The following is a 12500-nucleotide window of genomic DNA, read 5'->3' as shown; positions in this document are numbered from 1 at the left end:
TATTTGTATTTTATTAGGGGTAAGATCAACTTTAATATTGAAGATAGACTGTGGCTTCTGTCAATGTAATTGGCTGCATCATTTCTAATTCCCCATATTTGTTGGTAAATATACAGTACCAGTCAACAGTTTGGACACCTGCTCCTTCCAGGGTTTTTCTTTATTTGTACTATTTTCTACATTGTGGAATAATAGTGAAGACATCAAAACTATGAAATAACACATTGAATCATGTAGTAACCAAAAAAAGTGTTAAACAAATCAAAGTACATGTTATATCTGAGATTTTTCAAAATAGCCAGCCTTTGCCTTGATGACAGCTTTGCACACTCTTTTGTTTTGCTAAGAGTATTCATTATAGTATTGATCAATTGACTACGACTTTTCAAATAACCCAGCAGTGCTATTTGCAGAGTTATCTCCAGGTATATGTTGTAATTCTTCAGCCATTCCTGAGCCTGAGACAAAGAAGCAGCTACATACAGTGCATTTGGAAAGTATTCAGACCACTTTTCCACATTTTTTATATTTTTATAATAACAGTTTATTTTTTATTTTTTCAAATGTATTAAAAAAAAAAAAAAAAACAGAAAGACCTTATTTGCATAAGTATTCAGACCCTTTGCTATGAGAATCTAAATTGATCTCAGGTGCATCCTATTTCCATGGATCATCCTTGAGATGTTGCTACAACTTGATTTGGAGTCCACCTGTGGTCAATTCAATTGATTGGAAATGGCGTCGCCAAGATGGCGTAGCAGTCGATCGTCTGTTTTGTCTTGTCCCGTCCTGTGTATATATAGTTTTCTTCTTATATTTTTAATCTAAATTTACGGACTGAACATACACTCCTGCAACCCGCCTCACCCAATGTGGTAAGGATCCGCTATTTTTTATACTTTAGAACCGGAAACCCCATCAGAAGCTAGCCAGTTAACTAGCTAGTAGTTAGCCACTGCTAGCGGTCATGACCGTTATCTCGGACATCAGCCAGCCTCAGCCCGGTCAATTCCTACCAGTCTGCACAGAGCGATTTCAACCCAGAGCATATTGGACTGCTTTGTCTCTACCACATCTCCGGATTCCTACAGCAAACTCTGAACCTTTACACCGTATCATCACATTTAGCTAGCTGCTATCCGAGTGGCTACTCCTGGCTAACGTCTCTGTCCCGAAGAAAGCACCAGTTAGCCTGGAGCTAGCCTCGAGGTAGGCTCATCTCCCGGTTAGCCGAAGAGGTCCATTAGCCAATTCTTGGGCTACAATACCTCTTTTGCCAATTGGCCTGGACCCTTTACTGCCAACACGGAGCCCCGCCGATCCATCACGACTGGTCTGCCGACGTAACCGTACAATGTGGTTTCAACAGGCTCTTCCGTTGCGGCGTCCCCAGAGGCCCTTCTGCTAGCCTGCTACCCTGGCCCGCTAGCTGTCTGAATCACCGTGGCTCCAGCTCGCCTAGCTACTCACTGGACCCTATGATTACTCAGCTACACATGCCTCTCCCTAATGTCAATATGCCTTGTCTATTGCTCTTTTGGTTAGTGATTATTATCTTATTTCACTGTAGAGCCTCCAGCCCTACTCAATATGCCTTAGCTAGCACTTTTGTACCACCCCCCACACATGCGGTGGCCTCACCTGACTTAAATGGTGCCTCTAGAGACAAAACTTCTCATTGTCATTCAATGCCTAGGTTTACCTCCATTGTACTCACCACCTACCATACCCTTGTCTATACATTATTCCTTGAATCTATTCTTCCGCGCCCAGAAATCTGCTCCTTTTACTCTCTGTTCCGTAGACACTAGACGACTAATTCTTATATAGCCTTTAGTCGTACCCTTATCCTACTCCTTTTATTTTTATTTTTTTATTTCACCTTTATATTTCACCTTTATTTAACCAGGTAGGCCAGTTGAGAACAAGTTCTCATTTACAACTGTGACCTGGCCAAGATAAAGCAAAGCAGTGTAACAAAAACAACAACACAGAGTTACACAAACAAACGTACAGTCAATAACACAATAGAAAGATCTATGTACAGTGTGTGCAAATGTAGGAGAGTAGGGAGGTAAAGGCAATAAATAGGCCATAGAGGATAAATAATTACAGTTTAGCATTAACACTGGAGTGATAGATGTGCAGATGATGATGTGCAAGTAGAGATACTGGGGTGCAAAATAGCAAGAGGATAAGTAACAATATAGGGATGATGTAGTTGGGTGGGCTATTTACAGACTGGCTGTGTACAGGTACAGTGATCGGTAAGCTGCTCTGACAGCTGATGCTTAAAGTTAGAGAGGGAGATATAAGACTCCAACTTCAGCGATTTTTGCAATTCGTTCCAGTCAGAGAGCTGGATGGGAAGGCGGCCAAAAAACGTGTTGGCTTTGGGGACGAGCACGTGTTGGCTTTGGATACCTGCTGGAGCCCGTGATACGGGTGGGTGTTGCTATGGTGACCAGTGAGCTGAAATAAGATGAAGCTTTACCTAGAAAATACTTTTAGATGACCTGGAGCCAGTGGATTTGCCGACAAATATGTCGTGAGGGCCAGCCAACGAGAGCATACAGGTCACAGTGGTGGGTAGTATATGGGGCTTTGGTGACAAAATGGATGGCACTGTGGTAGACTACATCCAGTTTGCTGAGTAGAGTGTTGGAGGCAATTTTGTAAATGACATCGCCAAAGTCAAGGATCGGTAAGATAGTCAGTTTTACGTGGGTATGTTTGGCAGTATGAGTGAAGGAGGCTTTGTTGCGAAATAGGAAGCCGGTTCTAGATTTAATTCTGGATTGGAGATGCTTAATGTGAGTCTGGAAGGAGAGTTTAGTCTAACCAGACACCTAGGTATTTGTAGATGACCACATATTCTAAGTCAGAACCGTCTAGAGTAGTAATGCTAGTCGGGCGGGAGGGTGCGGGCAGCAATCGGTTGAAGAGCATGCACTTAGTTTTAATAGCATTTAAAAGCATTTGGAGGCCATGGAAGGAGTGTTGTATGGCATTGAAGCTTGTTTGGAGGTTTGTGTCCAAAGCACAGTGTCCAAAGAAGGGCCAGATGTATACAGAATGGTGTCGACTACATAGAGGTGGATCAGAGAATCTCCAGCAGCAACGATTTTGGTGGATAATTTTAGAAAGAGAGGGTCCAGATTGTCTAGCCCAGCTGATTTGTAGGGATCCAGATTTTGCAGCTCTTTCAGAACATCAGCTGTCTGGATTTGGTTGAAGGAGAAGTGGTGGAAAGCGATGGAAATGATCGATTATTATTATATTATAGGTGGTGACAATGTTTCCTATCCTCAGTGCAGTGGGCAGCTGGGAGGAGGTGCTCTTATTCTCCATGAACTTTACAGTGTTCCAAAACTTTTGGGAATTAGTGCTACAGGATGCACATTTCTGTTTGAAAAAGCTATCCTTAGCTTTCCTAACTGACTGAGTGTATTGGTCCCTGACTTCCCTGAAAAGCTGCATATCGTGGGGGGCTATTCGATGCTAATGCAGAACAACACATGATGTTTTGTGCTGGTCAAAGGCAATCAAGTCTGGGGTGAACCAAGGGCTATATCTGTTCTTAGTTCTACATTCTTAGAATGGGCCATGCTTATTTAAGAGGGTGAGGAAAGCACTTTTAAAGAGCAACCAGGCATCCTCTACTGAAGGGATGAGGTTGATATCCTTCCAGGATACCCGGGCCAGGTCGATTAGAAAGGCCAGCTCGCTGAAGTGTTTTAGGGAGCGTTTGACAGTGATGACGGGTGGTCGTTTGACCGCGGACCCATTATGCACGCAGGCAATCAGGCAGTGATCCCTGAGATCCTGGTTGAAATCAGCAGATTTGTATTTAGAGGGCAAGTTGGTCAGGATGATATCTAAGAGGGTGCCCATGGTTATGGATGTAGGGTTGTACATGGTAGGTTCCTTCATAATTTGTGTGAGAGGGCATCTAGCTTAGATTGTAGGATGGCCGGGGTGTTAAGCATGTCCCAGTTTAGGTCACCTAACAGTACGAACTCTGAAGATAGATGGGGGGAAATCAGTTCACATATGGTGTCTATGTCAGGGAGGTGACCAAGAACCTGATGGTCACTCTGATAGAGCTCCAGAGTTCCCCCAGAAGGACAACTGTCTCTGCAGCACTCCACCAATCTGGCCTTTATGGTAGAGTGGCCAGATTGAAGCCACTCCTCAGTACAACGCACATGACAGCCCACTTGGAGTTTTCTTAAATGCGCCTAAAGGTCTATCAGACCATGAGAAACAAAATTCTCTGGTCTGATGAAACCAAGATTGAGCTATTTGGCCTGAATGCCAAGCGTCACGTCTGGAGGAAATCAGTTCCATCCCTACGTTGAAGCATGGTGGTGGCAGCATCATGCTGTGGGGATGTCTTTCATCGGCAGGGACTGGGAGACTAGTCAGGATCGAGGAAAAGATTCACGGAGCTGTCACGTTCTGACCTTAAGACTGTTGTTATGTCTTTGTTTTAGTATGGTCAGGGCATGAGTTAGGTGGGCTGTCTATGTTAGTTTTTCTATGATTTGCTATTTCTGTGTTTGGCCTGGTATGGTTCTCAATCAGAGGCAGCTGTCAATCGCTGTCCCTGATTGAGAACCATATTTAGGGAGCCTGTTTTCTATTGTGTTTCGTGGGTGATTGTTTTCTGTTTTCTGTTGTGTGTCTGCATCAGCCAGAACTGTTTTCGGGTCGTTTCTCTTTGGTATTTTTGTTATTTCCGTGTTCATTTTAATAAATATGGACAAATACCACGCTGCAAATTGGTCCTCACCTTCTTCCACCACCGACAACCGTTACAGGAGCAAAGTACAGAGAGATCCTAATTATTATTATTATTTTAAAAACTTTTTACCACTTTTTTCTCCCCAATTTCGTGATATCCAATTGGTAGTTACAGCCTTGTTCCATCGCTGCAAAGCAGAGTGCATGCACCCGGCTTCCACAAGGAGTCGATAGAGCGTGATGGGACAAGGGCATCCCAGCCAGCCAAACTCACCCCCCTGACCCGGACGATGCTGGGCCAATTTTGCGCCGTCTCATGGATGTCTTGGTCATGGCCTGGTTCGACACAGCCCGGAATCAAAACTGCATCTGTAGTGGCGCCTGACCACAGAGTCACTCGGGAGGCCCCACAGAGAGATCTAGATGAAAACCTGCTCCAGAGCACTCAGGACCTCAGACTGGGGTGAAGGTTTACCTTCCAATAGGACAATGACCCTAAGCACACAGCCATTACAGCGCAGGAGTGACTTCGGGACAAGTCTCTGAATGTCATCTAACCTGACAGAGCTTGAGAGGATCTGCAGAGAAGAATGGGAGAAACTCCCCAAATATCATATCAAATCAAATCAAATGTATTTATATAGCCCTTCATACATCAGCCGATATCTCAAAGTGCTGTACAGAAACCCAGCCTAAAACCCCAAACAACAAGCAATAATAATAAGGCAGAACACTTGAAACTGGAGCAGCAGCACGGCCAGGTGGACTGGGTACAGACAGAGTCATCATGTCAGGTAGTCCTGGGGCATGGTCCTAGGGCTCAGGTCCTCCGAGAGAGGACACCCCCGGACAGGGCCAAACAGGAAGGATATAACCCCACCCACTTTGCCAAAGCACAGCCCCCACACCACTAGAGGGATATCTTCAACCACCAACTTACCATCCTGAGACAAGGCTGAGTATAGCCCACAAAGATCTCCGCCATGGCACAACCCAAGGGGGGGCGCCAACCCAGACAGGATGACCACATCAGTGAATCAACCCACTCAGGTGATGCACCCCTTCCAGGGATGGCATGAGAGAGCCCCAGCAAGCCAGTGACTCAGCCCCTGTAATAGGGTTAGAGGCAGAGAATCCCAGTGGAAAGAGGGGAACCGGCCAGGCAGAGACAGCAAGGGCGGTTCGTTGCTCCAGAGCCTTTCCGTTCACTTTCCCACTCTTGGGCCAGACTACACTCAATCATATGACCCACTGAAGAGATGAGTCTTCAGTAAAGACTTAAAGGTTGAGACCGAGTTTGCGTCTCTGACATGGGTAGGCCGACCGTTCCATAAAAATGGAGCTCTATAGGAGAAAGCCCTGCCTCCAGCTGTTTGCTTAGAAATTCTAAGGACAATTAGGAGGCCTGCGTCTTGTAGGTATGTACGGCAGGACCAAATCAGAGAGATAGGTAGGAGCAAGCCCATGTAATGCTTTGTAGGTTAGCAGTAAAACCTTGAAATCAGCCCTTGCTTTGACAGGAAGCCAGTGTAGAGAGGCTAGCACTGGAGTAATATGATATTTTTGCAGAGCCTCGGTCCGATGCCATTAAAATGTCATTTACCACCTTCACAAGTGCCGTCTCAGTGCTATGATGGGGTCTAAAACCAGACTGAAGCATTTCGTATACATTGTTTGTCTTCAGGAGGGCAGCGAGTTGCTGCGCAACAGCCTTTTCTAAAGTTTTTGAGAATTTTTGAAATACAGGTGTGCAAAGCTTGTAGCGTCATACCCAAGACTCGATGCTGCCAAAGGTGCTTCAACAAAGTACTGAGTAAAGGGTCTGAATACTTATGTAAATGTGTTATTTCTATTTGTCTATGTCTAAAAAACTGTTTTTGCTTTGTCATTATGGTGTATTGTGTGTAGATTGATGAAAAAAAATATTTAATCCATTTTAGAATAAGGCTGTAAGGTGACAAAATGTGAAAAAAGTCAAGGGGTCTGAATACTTTCTGAATGCACTGTATGGGCAGTACTAAAACAAGTGACCTAATTATTCTATCTCCTCCCTGCCTTCCTTAGCTACTGTTGTTTTCCACGTCAAATGCACCGTTCAATGATTTAACAATAAATAAATACAAATGATTTAAACCCTCCGTCTTTTGTCATAGCGCTCAGTAGCTTTCATGCATTTTAAACGAAAGCTGTCATGGTTCCACCTGTCACCCGAGGGACCGGGTAGAGGGCAGAGACCGGGCAGAGACCGTCCTAGAGACTGTAATGACGCTGGTGCTTTCTGTTACTAATGATCATTTCTTTATAGAGAGATGCGTTTTCTGTCAGCCTTTGTAGAAACTTGATTTCGTTGCCATATGTGTTTGTCTCCTGAGTGAGTTATGGAATCATAGTGTTTGTTGTTTGACCAGTAAGGTGTTTACGTTTTTCCTTTCCATTGGTTCTCTGCTCTGCTCCTGGGTCCTACCTCACCATGTCACAAAAGCCTGACCTGGGCCGGGGGCATCAGACTCCAGATCCCTTTATAACAGAGTTCTGTCAATGAGGTGCTTGGTTTTTCATTGGCTAACACTTATACGGTGGTTTGTGCAGGCTGACAAATGGTGCGTTTGGATGCTATCGGAAAACTTGAACATTTGATGTAAAAATGTATCACTAGCCACTTTAAACAATGCCACTTAATATAATGTTTACATACCCTACATTACTCATCTCATATGTACAGTATATACTGTACCCTATACCATCTACTGCATCTTGCCATCTTTATGTAATACATGTATCACTACATTACCCATCTCATATGTATGTACTGTACTTGTTACCATATACTGCATTTTGTCTATGCCGTTCTGTACCATCACTCATTCATATATTTTTATGTACATATTCTTCATCCCTTTACACTTGTGTGTATAAGTTAGTTGTTGTGGAATTGTTAGCTTAGGTTACTTGTTGGTTATTACTGCATTGTCGGAACTAGAAGCACAAGCATTCCGCTACACTCGCATTAACATCTGCTAACCATGTGTATGTGACACATACAATTTGATGGGATTTGTAACACGCATTCGTGGTTACGCCTCTGTAATTACGGACTGAAGTTACCACCAGTTGCATTTTGTTAGTACAGTGTAACCATAAATGATTACAATTAATTTACAATCCTTGTTACAGTGTAATTACATATGTAATTACACTGTAATGAGGACCCCTTTAAAACGAATTGTTCCCAAGATGTGTTTTAAAGGTGCTTGGTTAAAATCACCTCCGACAACAAAGACTGCTTCTGGGTGAGATACTGCTTATTCGTAATAAAGTCGCACTTGAAAATGCTAAGTGCATCGGCAGATGCTTTTTTTTGTTGCCCTTTCGCGTCTCTTTATACACAGAAGATCCCCGCTAAACACACAATCTCTGTGACCGCCGATAACTCCAGAATGAAGTGGACCACAAACAGAATGTGACCAATGTCTTTGCAATTGGAGGATACAAACATGCTTCAAATGAACACCGAGATGAATGACAGATAAATACAGTCAGTATAGTCTACATGTCTATTGTATTTCAATCATATTGAAATCAATTTCATCTTAATTGAATTGAGCTCCATTTTGCTAGTTGTATTCGTTGAAGTGCCTGTTCACCTAAGTTGGCCTCGTCTCCCAGAGGCAGTGATGTGAAGTGTTGCAGGTCTCGTTTGAAGTGCAGACCCAGAGCTTGATAGCTTATGATTAATATAAGCCAAACCATCCCCCTCCCTCCCGGCCTGCCTACCCACACTCCCTCCCCACAGACCCACTCTGGCTCTGCCTGGCTCTTTGAACTGTGAGTGTTTGACTCTGTGCCATCATGGCTGGAAGGGCACCTCTGCAGCCCCCATCACAGACACTCCCGTCTCTAAAGATTCTCTTTAAGACTCGACTCGACTCTGCCTCTTTAAGATTCTCCCTGTATGTCTCAGACGGCCAGGTTAAAGTCCCCCTATCTCATCACCCAGGTATCACACTGACTGTCTGATCCGGCTCGGCCAAAGTCATCTCCCCTCAGATATTAGGATTCTGATTGGTCATCTCAGAGCAGCTTGGAGAACCGTCTACTGTATATGTATGAGGAGCCTGATGAGATTTCACAGACAGTGGGGAAAAGTTCAATCAGTCTCTTCAAGGTCAGTCTCTTCAACCTCTCTTCAAGGTTGTGATTGGATCAGTCAAGTGTATTTATAAAGTAATTTTTACATTAGCAGATGTCGCAAAGTGCTTGTACAGAAACCCAGTCTAAAACCCCAAAGAGCAAGCATTGCAGATGTAGAAGCACGGTGGCTAGGAAAAACTCCCTAGAAAGGCAGGAACCTAGGAAGAAACCTAGAAAGGATCCAGGCTCTGATGGGTGGCCAGTCCTCTTCTGGCTGTGCCGGGTGGAGATTATAAGAGTACATGGCCATTAAGGCCAGATTGTTCTTCAAGACGTTTCAAACGTTGGTGGATGACCTGCAGGGTTAAATAATAATCACAGGGGTTTATAGAGGGTGCAACAGGTCAGCACCTCAGGAGTTAAGTTGGCTTGGCTTTTCAAAGTCAGTTGGCTTTTCATAGCCGAGCATTCAGAGGTCGAGACAGCAGGTGAGATAGAGAGAGAGAGGGAGGGAGGAGTGGGAGAGAGAGGGTCAAAAACAGCAGTTTCAGAACAAGGTAGCACGTCTGGTGAACTGGTCATGGTTCCATAGCCGCAGGCTCAGGCACCTGTCTCTGATTAGGTCTGCCAAACTACGTTTACAGTTCAGCACACAGTACCTTGAATGTACTAAACAAGTGGGAGTATTACAGTACCAGCCACCAGTCAAAAATACAAACGTGTATATAAAGATCTATTGCTTTCTCCAATGTTTGTATTCAATTCCAATATCCAACATGTTAACCTTGATTTTGATTGGCACTTATTTTTGAACAAACATACTCTTAACCAAAATCAGAAATCCATTGATTGGTGTTAATAATAATATCTGAATAGATGATTAATTATATTTGAAGATGAAGATGCAAACCCCATGTCAGGCTGTGTTCAACCTCTCACTCAATCAAATCAAAGCCCACCATAAGACCTACATTATTGATGCCTGTGTTTACGCGCCTATCTTTTGTGTCTGATGACAAAAGCTTTGCATCTCTCCCTCGCTCTCTCTCTCTCTCTCTCTCTCTCTCTCTCTCTCTCTCGTCTGTCTCTCTCTCGTCTCTCTCTCTCTCTCTCGTCTGTCTCTCTCGTCTGTCTCTCTCTCTGTCTCTCTCTCTGTCTCTCTCTCTCTCTCTCTCTCTCTCTCTCTCTCTCTCTCTCTCTCTCTCTCTCTCTCTCTCGCTCCAAGCCTCTCAGCTATCATAAAAAGTGTTCTCTCCACTGCTGTTCTCTGATAAGGTTTATATAACTGAGTTTTCCAACATGTCAGGGCATTCTGATGTGAACAACAATCTCTGTAATAGGGGCTCTCAAAAGGCCTTGTTTCAAAGGAGGTTTCTTGAGGCTGCCTGTCTTTCCTCTGTCATACCGCAGGGTCAACTCCCTGGCTGCCTGTCTTTCCTCTGTCATACCGCAGGGTCAACTCCCTGGCTGCCTGGCTTTCCTCTGTCATACCGCAGGGTCAACTCCCTGGCTGCCTGTCTTTCCTCTGTCATACCGCAGGGTCAACTCCCTGGCTGCCTGTCTTTCCTGGCAGTCTCATCTGATACAGCTTGATCCACTGTCGACGTGCTAACTTAGCTAAGAATAGAGAGATGTCCAATATGAGGACTTTATTCATGGGAAATCTGTTGTCTCCATCTCTCCCTCTATCGCCGTCCTTCTCCTTAGCCTCTCTGTTTCTTTCTCTCTGTCTCTCTCTCTCTCTCTGCCCCACGGTGGGTTGCCATTAACGATTCAGCACAGAGAGGCCTTGAGGAATTGAAAGTGACAGAGCAGAAACAGAAAAGAAACCTCCAAGCGAATAAGAAAGGCAAGAGTGACGGGGAGGAGAGAGAGAGAAGAGGGGGGCGGCGGGGGTAGGGAGGGAGGGAGGGTACAATGCACAGAGAGGTGGATGGTGAGATGGGAGGCTTAAAAAGATAGAATAAAGAACAGATTTACATAGAGAAAGAAATGGAAGGATGGCAGGGGGTGAGAGAGGAGAGGTGTTAAAGAAAAGGAGAACCGACTGGAATTTGGTTCAGATTTGGGAAGGCGAGGGCAAAGAATAGACTTAAGGATGGAGGGATGCAGGGTGTGTGTAATAAAGGCGTGGACGGAGTATGCTAATTAGGACGTTTGAATTATGAATGCGATTAATTACTTCTGCAGACTCGACGTTGAATATATGCCCACTTTCCCTCTTGCCAACCACTTCATGGTAATCCCCTGATCTGGATTAAACTGGATTTTTTTGGTGCTTTTTCTCCTGTTTCCCCCTGCGTCTCCTCAACTCCTAACTCCTAAATCAATTCAAGCTATGACACATTGACACTAGAATCGATTGGAAATAACTACCTTAAGTAACGAAATGTCAGCATCACAATGTCTCAAAAATGCTAGGAAGTAACATCTATTCAAGACTGAGTAATGTGATGTTTGAGTGAACAGATATGGTGGTTGGTCCCCTATATTGGTATTTCCTTCTCTCTGACAGCAAAATTCATCTTTTCACTTTTTAGGTTCTGGCAACATGGCGAATGTATCTATTTGCTGTCAAAGTCCCCGCCAAGGTATTTCATGATTTAATTATTTTTTGTTGAATAGACTAATAGTGTTGTTTTTGATGATGATGAGTATGAGGATGATTCTGAAGATTATTATCATCCTTTTTTAGTAAAGGGATAACTTGGTCATATCAATTACAATGCACAATATCAACATCATTTCAGGTGGAGGTTACTTTCAACTTCCTGGAAATTCGAGTAATGAACACTTATCCAGATCATCAGGTGAGAGACTGTTTTATTCCCGGAGAAGCAACTCTCTGAAATGATCATTTCCATTTAGCCCTGTTTAATCTCAGTGATGTCAACTCACACCTTTCAGGTTGTCATAGACACAGACAAATCGACCCACTCCTTGAGACTGCAGTCACAAGACCACCTTGATCACATGATGAACCATATCAACTTTGCCCTCTCACGAATATTCAATAACTCCATGTATGCGTAAGTCTCGCTTGTGCTACGAACCGTGCTATGTAGTCTGTAAGAAGGGAGAGAGCCTGGCTGCAGACTCTAACATCATCAGGGTTGACTCTGCACTGGGTATTGACCACTGAGACTCATCTACAGTATATAATATACCAAAATATCTGTTTTCCATCAGATCATTTAACAGGATACAGAGAGAATGCAGTTAAAGGCACTACAGAAGGTTAAAGTAAAGAGTAGTTAGGGCTATTGAGCTAAAGTAAGGATTAGGGTCAGAGGTGAAGTCAGACAGGTTCAGAGATTAAAGCAGGGTAGTAGTAGTATTGGGTTTACTATACAACTTGATTAAGGACACTGTGTATTTAATGTAGTAGTAAAGTCATGTCACCAACATGTATAGTATACAGCATACTGTATCCATATCTTTCTATTTATTTCTCGTTCTTCCTTCTCTGCCTCCCTTTCCCATCTCTCGCAGTCCGACCATCTGCCGAGCAGAGGGGGACGTCTCTGATGGAGTCCTCCAGTTTTCACCGGACTCCGAATCATCTGTAGAGACTCAGAGAACCTGTGGTGAACCGCCTACTCACTCCCTCTCAAAACTCACAC

The 12500-nt window shown here is 44.0% G+C and overlaps 1 protein-coding gene across 1 annotated transcript in view; it reads left to right on the top strand.

Moving 5' to 3' along the window:
- Positions 1-12500, top strand: part of LOC115102770 (capping protein, Arp2/3 and myosin-I linker protein 3-like) — a 52268-nt gene that overhangs the window by 15023 nt on the left and 24745 nt on the right. The window contains 4 exon segments of the mRNA XM_029623049.2: positions 11418-11468; positions 11628-11687; positions 11785-11906; positions 12370-12464. Of these exon segments, the coding sequence (XP_029478909.2) occupies positions 11418-11468; positions 11628-11687; positions 11785-11906; positions 12370-12464 (328 nt within the window).

Source organism: Oncorhynchus nerka, linkage group LG20, assembly GCF_034236695.1.
Source record: "Oncorhynchus nerka isolate Pitt River linkage group LG20, Oner_Uvic_2.0, whole genome shotgun sequence".
Taxonomy (NCBI): domain Eukaryota; kingdom Metazoa; phylum Chordata; class Actinopteri; order Salmoniformes; family Salmonidae; genus Oncorhynchus; species Oncorhynchus nerka.
The sequence above is the reverse complement of the archived record's forward strand: the minus strand, read 5'-3'. Positions and strand labels throughout refer to the sequence as shown.